General features: G+C 45.6%; 1 protein-coding gene across 1 annotated transcript; it reads right to left on the bottom strand.

The window, feature by feature from the left end:
- Positions 1-949: 949 nt before the first annotated feature.
- Positions 950-23,637, bottom strand: CUNH6orf118 (chromosome unknown C6orf118 homolog). The gene is made up of 10 exons (XM_052750824.1): positions 21,391-23,637; positions 18,292-18,992; positions 17,306-17,428; positions 15,871-15,930; positions 14,265-14,389; positions 12,298-12,356; positions 11,556-11,737; positions 3,441-3,494; positions 2,859-2,920; positions 950-1,334 (listed from the first exon to the last, which is right to left on the bottom strand). Exons 1-10 carry the CDS (start codon positions 21,536-21,538, stop codon positions 1,259-1,261), a joined length of 1,590 nt encoding a protein of 529 aa, XP_052606784.1. The 5' UTR covers positions 21,539-23,637; the 3' UTR covers positions 950-1,258.
- Positions 23,638-23,673: the final 36 nt, after the last annotated feature.

Raw genomic sequence — 23,673 nt, 5'->3', positions numbered from 1 at the left:
TGCCCAGGGGTAGCTGGGACTTGCCACATCAACCAGTACTGAAGAAAATGCCCCCCACAGATTTGCCTACAGGCAATGTGATGGAGACAGCTCCTCAGTTGAGAGTCTGTCTTCCCAGATAGGCTAGGGTTTGTGTGTGTGTGTGTGGGGGGGAGGGGGGTAGGAGGAGACACTAACCAATGCACCAACACTCTTTCCTCTCCTCTCCTCCCTCCCTCCCTCCTTCTCTCTCTCCTCTCCCTCTCCCTCCTCTCTTCTCTCCCCTCTCCTCCCCCCTCCTTTCTCCTCCTTCCCTCCCCTCCACAATACTCTAAATTAGGTTGGACTCTCTCATGTTCGTACTTTACCACTCACATTTGATCCTCAAATCCTTGCTATAGATGGTCATAGGAACTAAGGTCATTATTTCCTTGTGTATGCTTATATGTATGCTTATACTAGCATATACCCAAAGAGTTGAGAAGAAATCTTAAGTGTTCACCAAGTTCAGAAACGTCACCAAGTTCAGAAATGACTGAGGTACGTGCCAGCCACCATGCAAACATTCCAACAAGGAGCAAACATTATTTAGTTAAATGGGTATTTATTCAGGCACTACTGTTAATACCATTTAAATCTGAAATGCCCCCACAAGCTCCTGTTTGAGGCACTTGTCCCCAGGTGGTGGCAAGTGTTTGGGGGAGGCTATGGAACCTGCCTGGCTGTGGACAGACGCTGGCAGAAGTAGACCACTAGAAATGGGCTGCTGATGGTTACACGTGGCTCTTCATTCCCATCATGCTCTCTGCTTCCTGGTCAGCGCTGGTGGGAACTATCTCCATCACATGCTCCTTCAGTGGTGAACCGAGCTGCCCGACCATGAAGGAGTGAACCCCCTGAGATCATGAGGCCGAACACAGTGCTCCCTTCAGCTGTTTGCCAGGTCTCTTGGCCACAGGAGTAAGCACGCAACCAGCAAGGGTGTGGCGTTTATTGTATTAAATGCACATATGGAAATACGTCCACACTTACATGGCGCTGGTCTATATCACAGCAGGTTACATCTTCATTCTTACTAAATATTCAAAAGTGTTCTGTCCAGTTGAAAGTTACTGATAAAAGATGAACTAAGGGCCAGTACATCATATAAAGAGGTCAAAGAAATCACAGGGAGTGTGCACCTGTGAACACACTGACGTTATTAGTGGGAAAGCTGACTAAAAGAAACATCCTCATTGACCTGTCCAGGCAGCGGACTCAGAGGTGGAGACCTCCTGTGTCACTTCCCAAATATTCGAGAGTCATCTTCTACATCTTGTAACTCTGCATATTCTTTAATGAGATCCCACAGAACCCTAAAAATACACAAGAAATAAATGCAATGGATGAGAAAACATATACAATAGGGAGAAAAGAACAAGTCCCAGTAAATATCTATTTTGGGTCACATGTACGCAAACAGATGAGATTGCAATCAACAACTTTTGTTTTTAGTAATTTTGTTATCAGAGCTTCGGCCTTGAATGCCACAGGGCTTCTCTGGCATTTGAGGGGTACCCCCAAAGCATCTTCTGGGCTGACAATACTGTGCAGACGACATACCTTCTAGCCAGAATGGAGCAGCAGCTTCCCAGTGGGGTCTAAGCAACTGTTACTGTCCTCCTGTCCTTTGCTGACTTCCAGCATGACATAAGGAGCTGAGAGAGTGAGCCAGGCTCCCTCATTCTTGCACATTCCTCGACCACATGAGGAGGGGAAGTGTGGTCTCTGTTATCTGCCCTTCCCTACAACTACGGGTGATGTTGGGACCTAATGCTAGCCAGTGAGATATGGGAGGAAGTCCCTGAAGAAGGCCATCTTTCTGCGTCAGGCAAAATAAATAAATAATGAATAAATAAGCCTCAGAGAGAAAAAGGTTGGCTCTTTGTCCTTTGCCTTGGAACACAAACCCGATGCCTAAAAACTGCTACAGAGGAAAATCCCCTATGCACAGAGAGTTAGATAAGCAGGATGACACTGTTGGGCCCAGGCCACAGTTCACAGGTGGAGGTCAGAGAACAGCCTATAGGGGTCAGTTCTCTTCTGCCATGTAGAGGTCAAGGATCAAACTCCGGTTCATCAGCCTTAGGGATAAGTACATTTCCCTGCTGAGCCATCTCACTGGTCCCTGTTGACTTTTTAAATCGAAAGTTTAGATGTGCGTAGGATTTTTTTTTTTAATTTTCATTGCCATTAAAAGCCCTGCAATTTGAGCAAAGAATGCCACCCATGCCACATGCTACCCTCACATTCCTGGTCTCTACCCCTGATAATTTACCACAATCCTTTAGCTTCTAATGAAACTACTTGTGTATTGGTAGAGAAAATGTACATGTTGGTGTCTAGATCTTCAGTGATCACAGGGCAAGACAATGCATGAGTATGAAAGTCGGCCCTCATGAGGACTGTCAAAGCGCCATCTACTTCATGGTGAGTGAGTGATATTACTCCAGCTCTTTCTATCACAGTATCTGGCATAGGGCTGAGGAGATCTCTCAGTGGGCAAAGCACATGCCATGCACATGTAAGGACCAGAGTTCATATCCCCAGAACCCATGTAAATGCCAGGTAGGCATGGAGGCAACCTGCCTGTAATCCTAACACTCAGAAGGTGGAGACAGGATCCTTGGGGCGAGCTACCCAACCCAAGGAGACTGATGTATCAGTGGGCTCTGGGTTCAAATGAGAGTCTGCCTCCATGAATGAGGGAGAGTAAAAGAATCCCCCATGTTAACCTGGGGCCTCCACGGCCACACCTGCACACATGTGTAAAAGCACATTCATGCACACACACACACACCACACACATGTGTATTTTAGAACATGGTATCGATGCTTACTGCCTCTCTGTGTCGCCGATCTTACTCTTTTTTATGAGCTGCTTGACCTGGTTTTCAATAACCTGCGGAGATTTGAAAATCCTTCAGTCATCGAGAACACCAACATCTTGGTCATGTATAATGACAATGAGATGGAATCAGAACTGGTGACTCTGTCGGGCATGGTATGCTAACCACACCACGCACAGCTCAGAGGCACACACATCCGAGGCACACACAGCCCCGGTGTGCAGAACTGTGATGTAAACAGCAATTGTCCATGTGTGTTTGGAGCATTCCACTCCTTGTTGCTGGTTGTTTTATTCATTATTCTGAGTGGCAAGGTGTGTGGCTAAGTTAAAGGAGCAGTTAAGACTGGAGCACTCCATCATCATGATGTGTGTTTTCATGAATGCACTGAACATGAGAGTCCGGCTCTAGGCTGAGGTCTGGACAGCCAGCCGGACACAGCTAACATTGCAGAAAGCTATTCCACGAGAAGAAGTTATGCGTTTTCGTGTGACCTATGACACAGGCAAACAGACAGGTTGAGAGATGTTTCTATAGACTGACACTAGTTTGTATATTAAAAAGACATCTTACTTTTATTTTCTTTCTTAAGATTTTGTTTGTTGTTTCCAACTTCAAAGCTTCATTCTAAAAGAAAATGATTTGAAAAGCAATTTAAAAAAACATTAAGACTTTTTCTCTATTTGTGAAATTTAAAAAAGCATTATGAGACTGGTGTGGTTATGAATTTAAGCGTGCTCAGAGCCGCATCATTTTAAAATAGACATTTACTCTGGTCAGGAAAGCAGGTAGGCTAACTGCAGATCTTCACCTCTCCCTCTGCTCCTCCAAATCCAATCCCCCAGTCTCATCCTCATCTCTGTAACAGACCACTTGCTGCAGCCTCCACACAAAAGACCTCCCCCTTGCAAGATCAAAGCACACCATACGGCCAAGTGTAGACCCTTCAAAACACCTGGCAATCACGCCCGTGACCAAATCATCCCATTATGCAGCCCTGCTGGGTAAAGCAAGCTCAGACTCTCTGATCTTGAACAACAGAGAGCCTCTATGAGCTCCCATGCTCATCCTGTCATCCAGCCCCCAGCTCCAGCAGGCACTCCCTGGGAAACCACCAGCCAGGCCTGTCAGAGAAGCAAGTGGACCAGGGAAGCAGGTAGGTGAGCTTCAGATCTTCACTCCTCCTTCTCTCCTCCACAGCTAATCCCCCAGTCTCATCCCCAGCTGTATAGCAGGCTACCTGTCATGGCTTCTCTTCGCTCTCCACCTCCATTCCCAGATCCTGGTGGAATACTTTGCTTTCCTACCTTCCTGTGGACTGTTGGGGAATACTATTTTAAGGTGTGTTACTTTTGTTCATGTTGCATTTGTTTAACTCTGTGAAGCTGTGTTACTGTGCCTGTCTGAAATACCTGATGATCTAAAAAGAAAGAACTGGCCAATAGCAAGGCAGGAGAAAGGATAGGTGGGGCTGGCAGGCAGAGAGTATATACAGAGGAGAAAACTGGGAAAAGTGATCTAGTGGCCAGAGAAAGGGAGAAAATCAGGGGCCAGCCACCCAGCTACACAACCAGCAAGTCATGGAGTAAGAGTAAGATTATGGAAGGAAGGGAACGGGAAAAGCCCAACAGCAAAAGGTAGACGAGCTAAGTTAAGCCAAGAAAAGTTGGCTAGAAACCAAGCCAAGCCAAGGCCATTCATAAGAATAGGCCTCCATGAGTGATTTATTTGGGAGCTAGGTGGCGAGCCCCCTAATAAAGGGTAAAAACAACCAGCAACAGTGGACCCCCTCAGCCCCATTCTTCCTAGTCCATATCCATTCCTAAGTGTCAGCTCCCAGAACCTAGAAAACACAGTTGAGTAGCCACACCTATAGGATCCCAGGAGAGTTTCCTACCAGAGAACACACAACCACCACATTCTCCTAAGAACCAGAGAGGGAAACAGAAACCAAGGAACAAAACACCCACCCAACAAAGACAAGACCAGATACCAGCACCTAGAATTATAATCTTCCCAAATCCAGATGCCTAGAGGCCAACATAAAAACACAATAAAAACAAGCAGCCCAATATGTCTCCACCAGAGCCCAACAACCCAACCACAGCAGGCCCTGAGTACGGCAACATAGCTGAAGCACGAGACAAAAGACCTTCAAACAGCCTTTATGCATCTGATGGAGGTCCTTAAGAAGGAAATGAATAAACCCCTTCAAGAAATCAATGAAAACACAATGGAAGTAAATGAATAAAACAGTTTGAGACCTGAAAGTAGAAATAAAATCAATAAAGAAAACCCCAACTGAGGGAAATCTGGAAATGAAAGACCATTGCCCAATTCATTATATGAGACTACAATTACATTGATACCCCAAACACACAAAGACCCAACAGAGAAAATTAGAGACCCATTACCTTTATGAATATTGATGCAAAAAATCTCAATAAAATATTTGAAAACAATACAAGAACACATTGAAAAAGATTATCTACCATGATCAAGAAGGCTTTTTCCCAGAGATACAGGGATGATTCAATATATGAAAATCAATAAATCTAATCCACTATATGAACAAACTGAAAGAAAAATACCACATAATCATCTCATTAGGTATGTTTGACAAAATCCTTCATGATACAAGCTTCTGGAGAGATTAGAGGTAGAAGGGACATACCTAAACATAATAAAGGCAGTTTACAGCAAGCTCATAGCCAATATTAACTCAATTGAAGAGAAACTCAAGTAAATTCCATTAAAATCAGGAACAAGACAAGGTTTCCACTCTCTATGTACCCATTCAATGTAGTACTCGAAGTCTTAGCTAGAGCAATAAGACAACTGAAGGAAATAAAGGAGATACAAATGGAAAGGAAAAAGTCAACGCATCTTTATTTGAAGATGATGTGACAGTTTATACAAGTGACCCTGAAAATTCTACCTGGGAACTCCTACAGCTGATAAACACTTCCAGTAGATTAGCTGGTTACAAAATTAACTGACAAAAAGATCAGTAACCTTCCTATATATAAATGACAAACAGACTGAGAAAGAAATCAGGGAAATAATACCTGTTACAATAGCCTCAAATAATATAAAATATCTTGAGATAAGTCTAGCTGAGCAAGTGAAAGACCTGTATGCTAAAACTTTAAGACTTTGAAGGAAATGCCAGAAGATGGAAAGATCTCCCATGCTCACAGGTTAGTAGGATTAACATAGTAAAAATGGCCATTCTACCAAAAGCAATCTACAGATTCAATGCAATCCCCATCAAAATTCCAACACAATTCTTCACAGATCTTGAAAGGAAAATTCTCTGCTTTATGTGGAAACACAAAAAACTAGGACAACTAAAAAAATTCCTAAACAATAAAAGACTGCTAGAGGTCTAATTGTTTCTGATCTCATGTTATAAGACAATGCTACAGTAAAAAAGACAGTATGGCTTTGGCATAAAAACAGACATATTTATCAAGGGTATTTAATTGAAGACCCAGATATAAATCAACACATCTGGACACCTGATTTTTTTTTTTTATAAAAACACACAGAAATACACACTGGAAAAAAGACAGCATCTTCAACAAATGGTACTGGTCCAACCAGATGGCTGCACGTAGAAGAATGCAAATAGATTCATACTTACCACCCTGCACAAAACTCAATTCCAAGTGGATCACAGACCTCAACATAAAACCAAATACACTAAACCTGATAGAAGAGAAAGTGAGGAATAGCCTTGAACTCATTAGTACAGGAAAAGATTTTCTAAACTGAACACTGACAGCATAGACACTAAGATCAACATGGGATCATATGAAACAAAAAAAGCTTCTGCACAGCAAAGGACACCATCAATTGGATGAAGTGGCAGCCTCCAGAATGGGAAAAGATTTTTACCAACTATATATCTGACAGGGGCCTAGTATCCAAAATATATAAAGAACTCAAAAAACTAGATATCAAGAAAAAAAATGACCCATTAAAAATGGGGTAGCAATCTAAACAGAGAATCCTCAAAAGAGGAAACTCAAATGGCTGAGAAACACTTAAAGAAATGTTCAACATCTTTAGCCATCAGGGTAATAAAAATCAAAACTACTTTGAGATTTCATCTTATACCTGTCAGAATGGCTAAGATCAAAAACACAAGTGACAGCTTATGCTGGTGAGGATGTGGAGTCGGAGGAACCCTCATCCATTGCCAGTGAGAGTGCAAACTTGTACAGACACTATGAAATCAATATGGCAGTTCCTCAGGAAGTTGGGAATACGTCTACCTCAAGATCCAACTATACCACTCTTGAGCATCTACCCAAAGGACATTTCATCCTACCACAGAGACACTTGCTCAATCATGTTCATTGCTGTTCTATTCATCATTACCAGAAACTGGAAATGACCTAGGTGTCCCTCAACAGAAAAAATGAACAAAGAAAATGTGGTACATTTACACAATGGGATATTACTCAGCCATTAAAACATATTAAATCACGAGATTTTCAGGTAAATGGATGGAACTAGATAAAAGATCATTTTGAGTGAGGTAACCCAGACCCAGAACGACAAATAGGCTATGTATTCACTTCTGTGTAGATATTAGCTGTTAAGTCAATGAGAACCAAGTGACAAGCCAGAGACTCACAGAGATTAGGTATAGAGTGCGAGACTAGGGGGCTGGATAGATCTCCTTGGGAAAGGGAAATAGAATAGACAGTTATAGGTGGATGTTTGGGGGTAGAACAGGAGATTAAGTGGAGAGGGGGATGGAAGAGAGGGACAAGGGAGGGGATTAAAGGAAGAGAGAGCTAAAATTAAGGGCCATGTGAGGGTTAGTATGGAAACCTAACACAGTAGAAGCTTCCTAAAATATATACCTATATGAAAGAGATCTAAATGGAATTGGCAAATAGTGGGGGAGACAAAGCCCCAACTGGACACCAAATGAAGCTTTCAGTACCGGAAACGAGTTACATCTAATTAAGTTGTTGGCCAAAGGAGTCCCATGGGAGTCCCCAAGCAACTGAAGCTGTTGACAAGACGAGAAGTTGCTCTCCACAACCTGATTGTAAGGCCCTATTGCTGAAGACAACACCTACACAACTTGTTAAACCCAGAGAAGTTAAGCGGGTGCCTACACACAGCCTTCACATCTATGTGCTAGCATCTTTGGTACAGGAAGGTACTCTGCATGCTACCAAAGTCAACCACAAACCCTTTGATCTGCAATGGTGTCCTGCCTGCTATTTATGCTAGGGCAGTGGTGGCACCACATTTGTAGGAGTAACCAACCACCTGATTTAAGGCCCACTCTATATCTGACACTACTTGAGTGACCAAGAACCTGAGACTAGATAGACCAGGAACCTAGGGTAATACCAAATACCACTGTTCTAAAAAAAAAAAAAGTGTAGCAATAAAATGACTCCCAATGACATTCTGCTATACTCATAGATCAGTGCCTTGCTTGGCCATCATCAGAGAAACTTCCTCTTGTAGCAGATGGGAACAAATACAGAGAATCACAGCCAGACATGCAGAGAGTGAGAGACCTTGGAACACTCAGCCCCTAAATGAGATGTCCCCATCAAATCCCTCCCTTCAGAGCTCAGAGAACCCTATGTAAAAGGAGGTAGAAAAAAATCTAAGAGCAAAGGGCAGTGGAGGACACCGAGAAGACAAACCCCTCTGAGTCAAGATGATCAACACACATATGAAGTCAGAGATGGAGGCAGCATGTGCAGGGCCTTCACAGGTCTGCACCAGTGAGGATTCTAGAGATGATGATGAACTGGACACGTGCCACCCATCCCTATCCCAGAAGCTATCTCAATTGATAACCATTCGCAAATGAAAATTTAGTTTCCTCCAAGGAAGTCTCACTGGGCACACAGACTACTCTTAAGAGTAGGCTGCATGCCCAGCAGTAGACAGACAACAGAAAACAGCATCATTGGAGGTTCCTTGTCTCAATACTGTGTCAGGGCTCTTTTATTTTTTTTTAATTCTTGTTTTTTATTTTTATTTTATTTATATAATTTTTTCTTTATGGAATATTCCTTTACACTGTGTGAATATATGTCACTGTGTTTGATTTAATAAAGAGGCTGACTGTCCAATAGATGGACAGGATAAGGTTGGAGGAGAGCCAGACAGAGAACGCTGGGAAGGAGAAGGGCGGAGTCAAAGGATTATCTTGCAGATGTAGAGAGAAACAAGATGTGTAAATGTAATGGTCTTATTAAATAAAAAACACAGAGCCAAATGCAGAGTAAAAAGCCCAAGAGGTCAGAGCAGTGGCTAAGAGCTGAGACTAAAACCCTTTCTTACCCTTCACTGCCGCTGCTGTCCTTCCCCTCAGAAAGAGACCTACTTCCTGTGTGTCTGTCTTTTTATTGACTTTCTGTTCTGCCTTCTTATTGGTTGTAAACCCAACCACATGACCTCCTCGTCACTGCCTGTCTATACAGACCTCTAGGTCTCTATGGTTGATATTGAGATTAAAGGCGTGTGTCTCCATGCTGGCTGTATCCTTGAACACACAGAGATCTGCCTGTCATGTGATTGGGATTAAAGATGTACACCACCACTGCCTGGCTTCTGCTATGGCTTGCTATTAGCTCTGACCCCCAGGCTACTTTTTTTATTAACACAAATAAAATCACTTTTCAGCACAAATAAAATATCACCATAAAGGTGGGCATGCCATACTGAGAAAAGCCACATGGCAAAGCACAGATCAGAAATATAGGTTAATTTAAAATGTAAGAGTTAGCTAGTAACAAGCCTGAGCTATTGGCCAGGCATTTATAATTAATATTAAGCCTCTATGTGGTTCTTGGAAATTCTACCTACATTTCTTCTCTCTTTTCCCCCACAGATCCCTTTTCTACACATTATGGCTTCCAGATTAGTGTTTTTATGGTGTTCCTGAGTGTGTGAATGAGTAGGTCTCTTTATCTTGTGCCTTCTCTTGGACTGTTTTGCTTCTGTTTGTTTTGTCCAATCCTGATGTGTCAGTTTTTGCTTTATCTTATCGTACTTTATTTTACTATTATCCCATAGAAGTCTGTTTGTTTTCTAGTGAGAAAGTAGGTGTATCCAGATAGGAGGGGATCTGGGGAGGAACTGGAAGAAGTAGAGGGAGGGTAAAACATAATCAGGACATATTATATTACTATTACTATTACTATTGTTATTATTATTATTTGGTTTTTCGAGACAGGGTTTCTCTGTGCAGTTTTGGAACCTGTCCTGAATCTTGCTCTGTAGACCAGGCTGGTCTCAAACTCACAGAGATCCACCTGGCTCTGCCTCCCAAGTGCTGAGATTAAAGGTATGCGCCACCACCGCCTGGCTATTTTTTAAAAATATATTTTAAAAGAAAAGAAAACAATAAAATAGACATTTAAACCATTAAATAAGAGACACTATAGTGGGAAAGAACCTGTGAGTTAAACCCTGTAGATACTGAGCCCACTAGAACTCCTCAGTTATCTGTTACTAGAAACAAGGTGAAATATAAATGCAGAAGTCAGGAATGGGAGCATAACCCAGTACTTGGGAGGTGGAAGCAGGAAGATTAGGAGTTCAAGGTTGCCCTTAGCTTTGTGGTCACATGGGTTACACAGAACCTGTCTCAAAACAACCAAAGAATACAAATATATTTCACTTCGTGCACTTTGATTTATCCTACTTCACAAACTTTGTTTCTTTTTCCTAGGAATTGAAGGTTTGTGACAAGCCTGTGTCAAGCATGTCCAGCAGTCCTAATGAGCCTCAGCATGTCATAGCAAGGGTTAATTTTAGATTTGGGTACATTGTGTTTACAACAGCACGCTGTTAAGCATGTGATTGTCTGCCATAGAGTGTAACCATAACTTTACATGCACTGAGAAACTGAATAATTCTTATAACACACCTAATTGTGGTATCTGCTTTACAGTGATGTCTAGAAACTAGCCCACAGCATCACCAGGGTATGCTTGCATCCATAAGTAACACACACAACAGCAGCAAGAACTGATGATTTAATGGGACTTGGTTCAAAGTGTGGGGGCTGAAAAGACGGCTCAGCGGTTAGGCACACTTCCTGCTCTTCTAGAGGCCCAGAGTTCCCAGAACTCATGCCAGGCAGCTTACAACCACCTGTAATTCCAGCTCCAGGGAACACAACACCTCTTCCAGCCTGCCTTTGTAAGCACTTGCACAACATACACGGCCTGTGTGCAAAGGGCACATAAGCTTGGTCCCAGGTAGCTATACTGAGCAGTTACAGGAACAGTGGGATAACACTGTGCTCTGTGGAGAATCAACTTACCCACCCATGGTTTAGACCAACATTACCTTCTATGCACTTTGTAATTCTTATTCTGCATTAAAAACAAAGAACACAGTATGGCTAAAATACATGGAACTAGCCATAAGGGGCCCTATCAGGTCACATTCCATACAAGCTCTGTGCAGTATCTATATGTTCCAAGCACTCATAGGGCTCCACAGACTCACATCACTTCAGTTCTTGTTTTAGTGAGGCCTTCAATGCTCTATGTAGCCACTACACCTTTTGAAGTGAAAGCATATTTTGGACTAAGCTTCATTAGATTTTACCCTGTTACAGAATCAAACTGTTCTGTGAGCATCTTTAAGAAAAACACATGTAAATATTTACACAGATAATTTGCATACCTCTACACTTTTAATCCCATTCTCAGTGATATCCAACACTTTGGAATGCACCAATGTTTCTTTGATGTGTTTTTCAAGCGCTTTCATTTCATCCCATTTTTCAAGGATTTCACATCTCCTCTTCTCAACTTTCTCAATCAGAGTGAGTTGGTCCTCATTGTTTATGTTTCTAGCAGAAGCTTCTGGAAATGGTTTTGAAAGCAAAGCAATTACTATTTTTAATATCTCAACACTTCTTAACAGTGATGTGTGTAACGATATCATACATTACATATAACTATAGTGTAACTATATATGTATATGATTATATTATATAACATAACTGTAGGGTAACAAGTATATTAATAAAAAATCAACTGTTCCAAAGAAATAAGATACTCCTTCTTGAAGTAGTCACATAATCTGTAAGTATCAATGGATGCCTAGTTTTGCAGAGTCTGTACTAGGTGGAAAGGGGCAGTTGTGAACGGTGACCAGAACCTCTTCCAGGTTATCTTTCTAATAGTGCATACTGGTAAGAAACTACATGAAAATGATGGGGTAGGGGGTGCCCTGGGGAGAGCCACGTGAACACCAAGCAGTTTGGATTGGGTTTAAGGAGAACCCGCCGAAGACCGAGGAACTTGAGGCTGAAGTGGAAACAGGAATTAGGTAGGTGCATGGTGAGGGAGGAAAGGGAGGTGGATTGAGATTCCCAGAGAAGACTCTAGAAGGGCAGCAGGCAGCTCTGGAAGGCACTCACCTGACTGTTCCTTAGCAGACTGCAGTAACAGTCTCTCTGCCTCCAGTTCATTTCTGAGTCTAAAAATTGATAGGAAAACAATCAGGAACAGCAACCCCTATTCGGGCTTCATTGCTTCTGTCCATTAAATAACACAAGGTGTGTGTGTGTGTGTGTGTGTGTGTGTGTGTGTGTGTGTGTGTGTGTGTGCTTGCACTGTGTGGACACACTTGTGTATGCCAGTGTGGATGTGCCTGTGACCCACACACCTGTGGAGGCCAGAGGTTGATGTCAGGTGTCTCCTCAACCACTCTCTACCTCATACTTTGAACCAGGGTCTCTCACTTGAACCAAAGTTAAGTATTCCGCTAGTCCAGCTAGCAAGCTTCACTGGAGGATCCTCTGTCTCAGCCTCCCACACGTGTTTACAGGACAACCACCACACCTAACTTGAATTTACATGGGTGCTAAGGATCTGAATAGTCTCCTTCCTGGGCTACTCCCCAGCCCCAACACCACAAGTCTTTTCAGTTAAGAAATAAATACTGATCTTCAAACTTTCCGACACAGAGGACACTCTGAAGATGGCTGTAAAGAGCCTGATCCAATCCAGTTAACAAGTAAGGGCATCTCCCCACTAAGATTACATATATCATTAAAATCCATTAATTATAAACAAATGGGAGGGCCAACACAATGGCTCAGTGGATAAAGGTACTTAACCATCCAAGTTCAATCCCTGGGCCCCACATGACGGAAAGAGAAAACTAACACTCATCCATTATCCTCTGACCTCCATACATACACTGCTGCATGTATATATATACACACACACACCTACACACAGAGACACAGACACACACACACACACACACACACACCTACACACAGAGACACAGACACAGACACACACAGAGAGACACAGACACACACACACACACACACCCACACACACCCCACACACAGAGACACACACACATAGACACATGCAGACACACACACACACATACCCCACAGACACACATAGACACACACAGAGACACAGACACAGACACACACACCCCACACACACAGAGAAAGAGAGGAGAAGAGGGAAGGGAAAAAAACACATAGGAGAGATAGCTAGGTAGCTCAGTGCTTGCCCTGCAGCCATGAGGACCTGGGTGTGATCCTTTGCATCCATGGGAAAAGTGGACACCTATAATCCCAGCACATGGAGGTGGAGACAAGAGGGTCCAGGGCCTCATTGGCTAACCAGTGTAACCAGTTGGTGAGCTCCAGGTTCAGTGAGAGAGACTGTCTCAGAGAATAAGGTAGAGAGTGATAGAAGACAGCCAATGTTTGACTCTCGCCTCCACAAAGGCATGTGCAATAATATGCATCCACACCGACGTGTAAACACACACCTATAGCACACGGGTACAAAACTAAATAAATCATCATGGTGCGACATGGTGGCATGCAAGCAGGCATGGTGCTGGAGAAGTAGCCGAGTATTCTACATCTTGACTGGCAGGCAAAAGGAAGTGGTCTGTCTCACTGGGCGTGGCTTGAACATAAATAAGACCTCAGAACCCACCTTCACAGTGACACACTTCCTGCAACGAGGCCACACCTCCTAATAGTGCCACTCCCTTTGGGGGCCATTTTCTTTCACACCACCATAGAGAGGTTACAGGGTTTTCTAAGTTACTAAAATCAGAAGACTCTCTCTGGCCCTGCCACCCTCGGTCCTATCAGTAAGTCCTCAAGGAGGATCCTTCAGAGACCTCTAAGAGGCTTGCCCTGAGGGTACTGCATTTGGTCCAGCACCACAGTCATACATGCCCTTGTTAGTGGAAGAGTCCAGGTTAACAGGACAATGTTGGTACAGGTAGCACGCCACACACAACAATGCAGACAAATGTGGGTGCTGCTCATCACAGAGTGTTCAGGTCACACTGAGTATCGGTGCAAACTTCCCCAGAATCATGCAGCTGGCGCCTTACTTGTCATTTTGCTCCAGGGCTTCCAGAGCAGCCTGCTCAAGCTTCCTCAGCCGCTCCTTGGCCTGGTCAATGTCTGTGCTGTGCACAGGGCTCTTCTCCAACCCCTTGACTTCAGCCAGGAGCCGCTGCCAGGAACAAGGCCCACGAAGGGTAAGGTGGTCAGGGAGAGTGTAAGGTGCTCTAGGCTGTTACCCATGTAGGGCCCGGGTATCCCGGAGTCAAGTGTGCGTTCCAACTCAGCGAGTGCATTGGGAGGGCTGGGGGCAGGAGGAGGTAATGGCAAAGTTCCAAGTAAAATCATTTTCACAATAATGAAATTTTATTTTCCTAAGGATTCTTAAGAAGGGCTTTCACGGTCTTCGTGGAGCTGGGTTGGGGACACACGAAGAATAAAGGTCTGGGCACATCATTACTATCTATTTCACATATTTGATAGACAATCTTAACCACCTATCTTTATGTGGACAGAAAGAAAGTGGGGCTTGTGTTGGTGACAAAGGCCTTTGCCTCATCAGGTGGCCATCTGGGCTTCAGGAATGGGAAGACAGAGAGATCCCTGGAAGCCCGCCAGTCCCCTCATTAGGGTGTTCCATTGAGATGTGGGGTTTTCCTTTTCTGCCCCACCTCAGAGTAAGGAACAGAGTACACCAGTGACTGCAGGCGCTACTCAGTCCTGATTTTACTTACAAATGCTGATTTCATTGATTGATTGATGATCGATTGATTATCAATTGATGATTTAATCTTGATATGTATGGGTGTTCTGCCTGCATGTATGTTGTTTCACTACATGCATGCCTAGTGCCTGTGGAGGTCAGAACGGGGTGTCAGATCCCCTGGAACTGGAGGTTCGAATGGTTGTAAATCACCATGTGGGTGCTGGGAACCAAACCTGAGTCCTCTGCAAGAGCAGCCAGTGCTCTTAACTGCCGAGCCACCTCTCCATGCCCTCAAAACTTATTGTCAAATAGCATGAAAAGTCTCAGAACACAGAATGCAATGCCCACACGTGGTGTTTTATTAAGATGTAATTTAGAACTGACTTTGTATGCTATAGTGTGTATATGTACATATGTGTGTGTGTGTGTGTGTGTGTGTGTGTGTGTGTGTGTGTGTGCGTGCGTATAAAGAAATTACATTTTCTACTTCACAAGATGGTTACTAATTCAAGGCTTCTTGGAGCTTTTGGAGCTGTCTGTCATTCCCATGGGACATTTCTTATTAGAACATGGCATGCTGACCCACTGACCCTGCAGGGACTAGAGGTGACAGTGATCTGTGTTGTGGCTCTGGGTATACCTGCTGTGACAATCCACCTATGCAGAGTAACAACAGGATGCTATTGATGCAATGCCATGTATGTTCCTAGTCATGTGTGGTGACTGTGGTTAGGGAATGACCCAGTGCTGTGGCAATGTTCAGGAAAGATCTTTACCCATAATACTTTAGGTTGAGAGAGAGATCACCCCTTTAAAAGAAAAGCACCAGCTATTTTGCGTGACAGAGGAACACATGGGGACTTCCAGGTTGAGAGCATCCTACTGCTCCTGAAATGTGAAGCCATGAACACACAGGCTCACTCTGTGCCCTTCCTGGTGGTGATTACCTTATACTGTGCTGTGGGCTGGGAGTCTAGAAGAACTGCCATGTAGAGTTCATATTCATCCTGTAGGGGGAAAAGAAAACAATGTCACCAGATGTAAGGGCTTGTGTATGGGGAGTGGGGTGCATGAGAATGTGTACATACATGTGCACAGGCACCCATGTGTGCAACAAGGGCCAGAATTGACATCAGGTGTCTTTTTCTATCACTGCCTACCTTACGCTTGCTCACAGATTGGCTAAACTTGCTGGCCAACAAGTCTGGGGATCCTCCTGTATCTGACTTGCCCCAGCAGTGGAGTTCCAGATGTATATCACAACACCCAGATTTTATGTGGGTGCTGGGGATTGAAACTCAGGTCCTGCAAACTCTTTGCCCACTGAGCTATTCCCCCAGCCCCAAGGATTATTTTTTACATGTGTAAATCCCATAGGTATGAAGGATGTCAGTTAAAATCACTTCAAACATGAAGCATATGAACTGATTCTGCAATGCGCTAAAACATACATACACACAAACTTATAAAATTGAAGGGTCACTGAACCCTATTTTGACTACCAGCTACTGACCAGCTCAAGACGCCGTCGCAAAACACCTTGACACAAATCCAACAGTAATTTCCCCTGCCATGTTTAGTTCTGAGACCTGCTGAAGGGGAGGCGGCAAGGACCCCAGGAGACAAGCAGCACACTGCCATCCTTACCCACCCCTTGTCATTACAGAAACCAGAGCAAGCACGGGCTTTGTGTTGGCTTAGATGAGAATCGCCCCCCCCCCCAGGCTCATGCATTTGAACACATGGGCCTGAGTTGGGGGTACTTTGAGGAAGGTTATAGAGCCTTTAGTTGGTGAAGCCTTGCTGGAGGGAGTGAGCCACTGAAGGCAGGCTTTAAGTATGTATGTATAGCCTGGCTCTACTTCCTGTTATTTCTCTCCACTTCCTGTGCATGGATGGAAATATGATCAGCCAGCTTCCGGCTTCTGCCGCCACATTTTCCCTGCCTGTTGCTGTGACTCCCCACCGTGATGGACTCTACCCCTCTGGAACCACAAGCTAAAATAAAGACTGTCTTCCATGCCTGTCTTGTAGCTTGGATATTTTATTACAGCAACAGAAAATTAACACAGGCTTTAAGCAACTTAACTCCTCATAACTTCTACGTGCCTAGTTCTGAAAGTGTGTATGCCATGTTGTTCTGAACTCATAACTGGGAAGCTTAGGTGGGACATTACAGGCCTAAGCAGCAAGTTCACTCGGTGCTTGCTTCCCGCGGCTCACAGGACTGACAGGACAGGAAGCAGCTTCTCTTGAGTCGCTGCCGGGTGACATCCTCTGTGGACTAGGGACTGTGTGATTCCTGTGAGGCCCGAGATCCCTCGTGCACGCCGCTTCCTGTGGACAGTTCTCAGCCATTATGAGGAGAATGTGTGCTGTTACCTTGACCTCTTTCAGGAGGTCCCCGAAGATCAGAGAGCTGTTACAAACATCCTCAAAGACCTCCCCAAAGACCTGCAGCCTGTTGAACTGCTGAGGGTTGCAGGTGCATATCTTCTGGAGTTCCTAGAAGGAAGACACAGAGTCAGCCCCTGCAGCGGGTAGGGTCTCCATGCTCCCCTCAGAACAGTTTGTCCTTCTGAGGGGTCATTTGGAAAAGGCAACCCAGATACCGGGCTCTGCAGAGTGGGTGGTAAATCCAGGGGCCTCTGATGGTCCTCCACAGCTGCTCAGAGCCTGGTCACTCGCAGGTGTTTGCTCCCGTCATTTTCCTTATCCACCCCTGCCTCCTGCACTCAGAAATTCATCTTCTGCCTCCCCACCCCGCCACAGACATGCACAGAAGACCCTTCCCTTTCTCACAGTATGCTCATTCCAAACCCTGGGCTCTGGCTCTCTGACACATAGATGCCCCTTTTCTCCCCTCCTCTGAATTCTTGCTCTAGTTGGTAAGGTTCCCTCTCAGGTCACAGTCACTTCACACATCAGCCCCCACCAGCACACCCCCATCACTCTAACCCACTACCCACAGTCACTTCACACATCAGCCCCCACCAGCATGCCCCCATCACTCGAACCCACCAGCATCTGCATCATCTCTCTTTCCAGGGTTCTTCCCACCCATCTTCTCTAGGAGGTAAGGCGGACATTCTTTTGTATCCCAGATCGAGCATTTCCAAAGCTGTTCCCATCGATCACTGAATACTGCTGATCATAAATTCACCCCCAGCTTACCCCTGTTGAATGTCACCGTCCTCCCCATTCACCTCAATTCTCATTGACCATGCTGGGTACTGGGGGGCACCAGTAAATTAGTTGCATTCTGCCTGGACAGGTAACTGAGGTACTCAGGTTGAGTCTGGGCCCCTGAGGGTCTCTGAACTGCGGCCCCATGTTGAGAGCATCACCCAGAGCTCCACTCTGCTTACCTCCTTCAGTTTCTTCTCATGGTTCTCAGCCACTTTGCTCCCCGTGAAATCACTCTTCGGGATACCTTCCTTTGCCAGCACTTCTTTTTGGAAGCTCAGGAACTTGTTGTATCTGTCAGCCTTTGTTATACCAGCTAAGTAGGAGCTGACGTACCGATACACATCCCTGCCCGAGGCAGCCCTGGCACACTGGCGGCTGGAGGGTATCGCGGGGTACCTCAGCACTTTCATCTCGGGCAGCCTGAGCTCTTCCTTCCTGTGTCTTTCCCGAGAAAGCACGCGTCTTTCCCTGACTTCCTCCTCTTCCTCCTCCTGTGGGACCTTCGAGGTGACACCCTCTTTGGAAACATGGGAAGTGACCATCCGTGGGTTCAAATACCTGAACAGCCTTGTGTTGTGGCTGTCATCGGGACGCAGGGCCGTGTTGATCGTGAAGTAAGCCCACGCGTCCCTCATCTCTGCTGTCTGTTTGTCTCTGGACACAGAGGGTGGGAAGATTCGTGGCTCCTTTGGCCTGTTGGCATTGTGCCAGTGCTCAGTGATGATCTTGGAAGGCCCGTAAAGCTTGTCAGGGTTCAGGTGTCCAGAGGTGTAGACATAGATATCATCCCTGTGGTCCTTGTGGAGTCGGGTCAGGAGCTCCCTCAGGTTGCATAGAGTCTTGACGCCATAGGTCTCACAGTGCTTCCACTTGAGGTAAACTGCTCAGGAGAGAAGACACAGCTGTGAGGCCCCCGCTGAGCCCACGGAAAAGCAGCCCTGTGGCCTGCCTGTTACAGAAAAGAGGGGTCTACTCAAAGAGGACAAGAAGATAGCATCCAGCTCCGTCCTTATAAGTCGGACATACCTGTGGCCACCTCAGGTGCAGCCAAGGAGAAAGAGCACGTGGGTGTGCCCCAGGTGCTCCTATAGGCATAAAACTCACAACCCTTCAAGGCCAAGCTGGAGAGTTTTGATTGTCCATGGGAGGCAGTAGAATCACCTGTGACGGGAATCTCAAGCAGGGACGTCCAGATCAGGTTGGCTTGAGGGTGCATCTGTCCCGGGTTGTTTTCATGACCTGACTGGATGTGGGAAGAACTGGCCCACTACGGGCAGCCCCATTCCCTGTGCTCCGTGTCTCAGACTGCGGCAGCAGAGAGAAAGCACTAAGGACTAGAAACGCATGTGCATTCCTTTTCCTCTGCTCTTGACTGTGAGTGTGATGTGACTGAAGTCCCTGCCCCCTTAGTTTCAGTGGTGTGCGGGACTATTGCCTGGAATCCAAAGCCCAGAAAACCCATTAGCCCTTAAACTTGTTTTTTGTCAGGGTATTTTCATCACAGTAAAAGAAATGGAAGGACCACCAACCAGGAGAGAGATGAAGTGCATGCACGTGACAGTGTTGCTTACAACGTAAGCAAAGCTTCCCCTAGAAGGCAAGTTTTACGTGTGATTCTAATTTTCCTTAGTAAGGATGAAAAGTCACCTTTAAAATGTGATCCATAAAACATGCCAGGGAGTAAACAGGGGTTGCTTACTTGTTCGATTTTCCCTCCAATTGGTACTAAAGCGGTGTTTCTCAGCCTGTGGGGTGTGACCCCTAAGGGTAGAATGACCCTTTCACAGGGGCTGCCTAAGATCATCAGAAAATAGATATTTATATTATAATTCATAACAGCAGCAAAATTACAGTTATGAAGTAGCAAGGAAAATAATTTTATGGTTGGAGGTCACCACAACATGAGGAACTGTATTAAAGGGTCTCAGCATTAGGAAGGTTGAGAACCGCTGCTCTAGAGAATGTCAGGGTCTGTGCATTTCCATGTTATGTGTACATGTACTCTCACGATTGCATCTCAATCTTATGGGCACACATGATTGTGGATAGTCTAGAAGATGGTTTCTTATTTAACTGCACAATTTTTATGAATGAAAACATACTAAAATATGCTTCATACTAGATCTATTGTTCCATGTGGACTGTAGACACTTAGAGGTCTTGTTCTCCATCCTTAGCTACTGACAAGGTAAATATTGGCCAGACAAAGTGTCCTCATAGAACTTTCACAGAGCAGAATTGCAGGTGCCTGGCCTTGTTAGATCAAAACCCTTCGGAAGAATTATAGTGAACCAGAAGTGATAGTGCAGGTGTCTGGCCTTGGTATATCTTAGTCCATCTAGAGATCAATAACACCTATGTTGTCCTAAGCTTCCTCCACAGGCTGCAGTGGAGCCAGCGTCCACTCACTGTCCTGCCCACCAGTGGGTGTGGCCGTGGGGGTTTGTGGGCACTGGGCCTTCAGACTTGCAATCTGCTTGGTGCCACCACCTCTCCCAACTGTCCCCGAGTGAACTCTGCCTCTGGGTCTCGGTGTCATCACTTAGAGCTGGATTGTCAGGTTGTTAGATTTATTTCATGTGAATTGTTCCCCTCTTTTATTATGTTGCCAATAAACTAAGCCTTCGAGAAAGACACCCGACTGCTTGCCTCTCTGTGACCTGTAAGTCATGTTCCAAGACAGCAGCAGTGTGGTACAGGAAGTTTCTCAAAGCTCGGCTCTAAAGAAAGCAAACCAACACTGAGCCAGTATAGTGAGTCCCTCCGTACCTTTCCCCCCAGGGCACTGTACTTACTAACATGCACACCTTCACACACATCCTACAACGTAGCTCAGACACCATGGGGATGGTTACTTTTGATTGACATCTTGACCCAACATAAAATCCCAATAGGAACCCTGGAGGGAAACTGTCTAGATGAGGTTGCCCTATGGCCATGCCCTGAGGGATTTTCTTAAATGGGTTCACTGAGGTGGGAAGACCCACCCTGTTTCCTGGGCCAGACCCTGGACCGAATGAAAAGTCAGCTGGATGGAACACTGGTGTACACGTGTCCTTTGCTCTGGTCCTGGTTGTGGACAGAAATGGCCGGGCTTCCTCAACTTCTGAAAGCACCCCCGTGTCTCTGAGTCCAAGCAAACCAATCTGATCCAGCAGCTGACCTCCAGCCTGGAAAGGCTTTTACTTTCAAAACCGCTTCTGAGAAACGGGCTTTCCTGGGCCATCAAACATCAACTTTAAGCCAGGCAAACACAAAAATGGGGACAGACAACTTACAATCAGGTTCCTGATCCTTAGCCATCGACCCTCTTGTCACCAACTGCGAGCCAAGGCTGCCGTTGCCACGGGAACAGTAAACATTCTGAGCCCCTCCCCCACAATGTAGCTCTGGGGCCCAGCCACAGGGTGGCAGGGTAGCCAGCATTTCCCATCGTTCCTCAGCCAAGCCTGTGAGTATTGCCTGGGAGCACGGGAGGGATGCTCACTGGCTTTACCTTTCAAGACCAAACATGCTTTCGGATTTGAAAGCAACTAGGCAGAGTTATTACAGGGCCTGGGGACAAGAGGTAACTCATCCCTGTGGTGTCCCCGATGAACCCGCTGCAGTCCTTGGTTCTAGCCCAGAGGGCAGTGGGCACTAAAGTAACGCTGGGCTGTGGTGTGATATGACAGAGTCACCAGTTGAGATGCTAGAGTTCTGGTGACGTGCCCAAGGCTGGGCAGGGAGGAAAGAACTCTGATTTGTACACCCACGCCATCCTTTTTTTTTTTTCTCCAGCCAGAAAGAATTGCTCCAAGCCATGGTTTATGTCAGTGCAGGCATTCTATCCCCTAGGTGACAAAATCAGAATGTCAGGGGTCGAATACCTGTCGGGCCTTAAGAATACAGCAGACCCCATACTCTCTCCTGTTAATATTCCATCAAAGCGACTGAACGAGAAGTATATTCAGTGATTATCTGTGCAACATACTGACCTGTGAAAACCAAACTGGATTTTTCTGGAAGCAGATCCCTGGTTTACCCACGTTGTTCCGTGTTCTCCCTCTACGTGGTGCTGGGGGCATCTGGAGGCCGAGGGATGGAAGGACCAGATACATCTGGGTCCTCCCAGGAAGGAGCCTCCTGAGCAGCAGTGGCCATGCATGCACTGTGGAAAGCCTCGGAGAGCAGAGTCGCTGCTGCCCACCATGACCTCTGACCTTGACCTATGACTTCGGCAGTAAATCCTGACCCAGAGCCAGCACTGTTGAAAAGTAACTGCATAGTGCTTTCCGGTTGTCAAGGTGTGGTGTGCAAGGGAACTAACCATTCTTCTACAATGCAAGGCTGGAACCCAGGTCCTTGGAGACGGATGCCCTACCACTGGGCCATACTCCTCTAGCCTACCTAGCAGCAGAGTGATGGTGTGTGGGGTGTGCATGTGCGTGTGTGTGTGTGTGTGTGGAACCACAGAGGAAAGTCTGCCTTTGCCAGACAGGACAAGAAGGTGGGTGGGAGCAGTGGACATTGCAGTCCACCTCTGTCTTGGGTTTCTATTGCTGTCATACACACGACCATCAAAAGCTACTTGGGAGGAAGGGATTTCTTTCTCCTAACAACTCGAAGGTCACACTCTATCTCTGGAGGAAGTTGGAACTCAAGCTAGACAGGAACCTGCAGGCAGGAGATGATGCAGAAGCCATGGAGGAGTACTGCTTGCTGGCTTGCTTCCCATGGCTTGCTCTGCCTCATTTATTAGGCACTCAGGACCAACTGCCCAGGGATGGTGCCACCCATAGTGGGCTGGACCCTCCCACACTAATCATTACTCAAAAAAAAAGATGCCCCACAGACTTGCCTACAAGCCAAGTATTATGGCATTTTCTAAGTTGAGGCTCCTCTTACCAGACAATTGTGGCTGTTTGTCAACTCACCAAAAAAACTAACAAGCACAAACCCTGGTATGATCCAGGAGTAGACTCCACATTTATACAAAGAGGTTGTCCTCTGGCTCCTCTCCACAGAGACCAAGCATCTCAGCAGCTGCGTCGTGTGGTGGTATTGTGTTCCCCAAAATACTGTGCACCCTAATAAACTTATCTGGGGTCAGAGAACAGAACAGCCACTAGATATGGAGGCCACGCCTTTAATCCTAGCATTCCAGAGGCAGAGATCCATCCGGATCTCTGTGAGTTTAAAGCCACATTGGAAATAGCCAGGTGTGGTAACAAGAGCCTTTAATCCCAGGAAGTGAGCCTTTAATCCCAGGGAGTGATGGCAGAAAGCAGAAAGGTATATAAGGCTTGAAGACCAGAAACTAGAAGCTTTTGGCTGGTTAATCTTTTAGGCGTTTGAGCAACAATTAAGCTGAGTTTTATTCTGGATGAGGACTCAGAGGCTTCCAGTCTGAGGAAACAGGATCGGTTGAGGAGTTGGCAAGGTGAGGTGGCTGTGGCCTGTTCTGTTTCTCTGATCTTCCAGCATTTACCCCATACCTGGCCTCAGATTTGTTTTTATTAATAAGAACTTTTAAGATTTGTGCTACAGCGTCGGGTGCAGCCTGCCTCTCCCAGTCAAGC

This window comes from Peromyscus californicus, unplaced genomic scaffold, assembly GCF_007827085.1.
Source record: "Peromyscus californicus insignis strain IS unplaced genomic scaffold, ASM782708v3 Scaffold_22__1_contigs__length_63687245, whole genome shotgun sequence".
Classification (NCBI taxonomy): Eukaryota; Metazoa; Chordata; class Mammalia; order Rodentia; family Cricetidae; genus Peromyscus; species Peromyscus californicus.
This window is presented reverse-complemented; position numbering and strand designations above follow the sequence as displayed.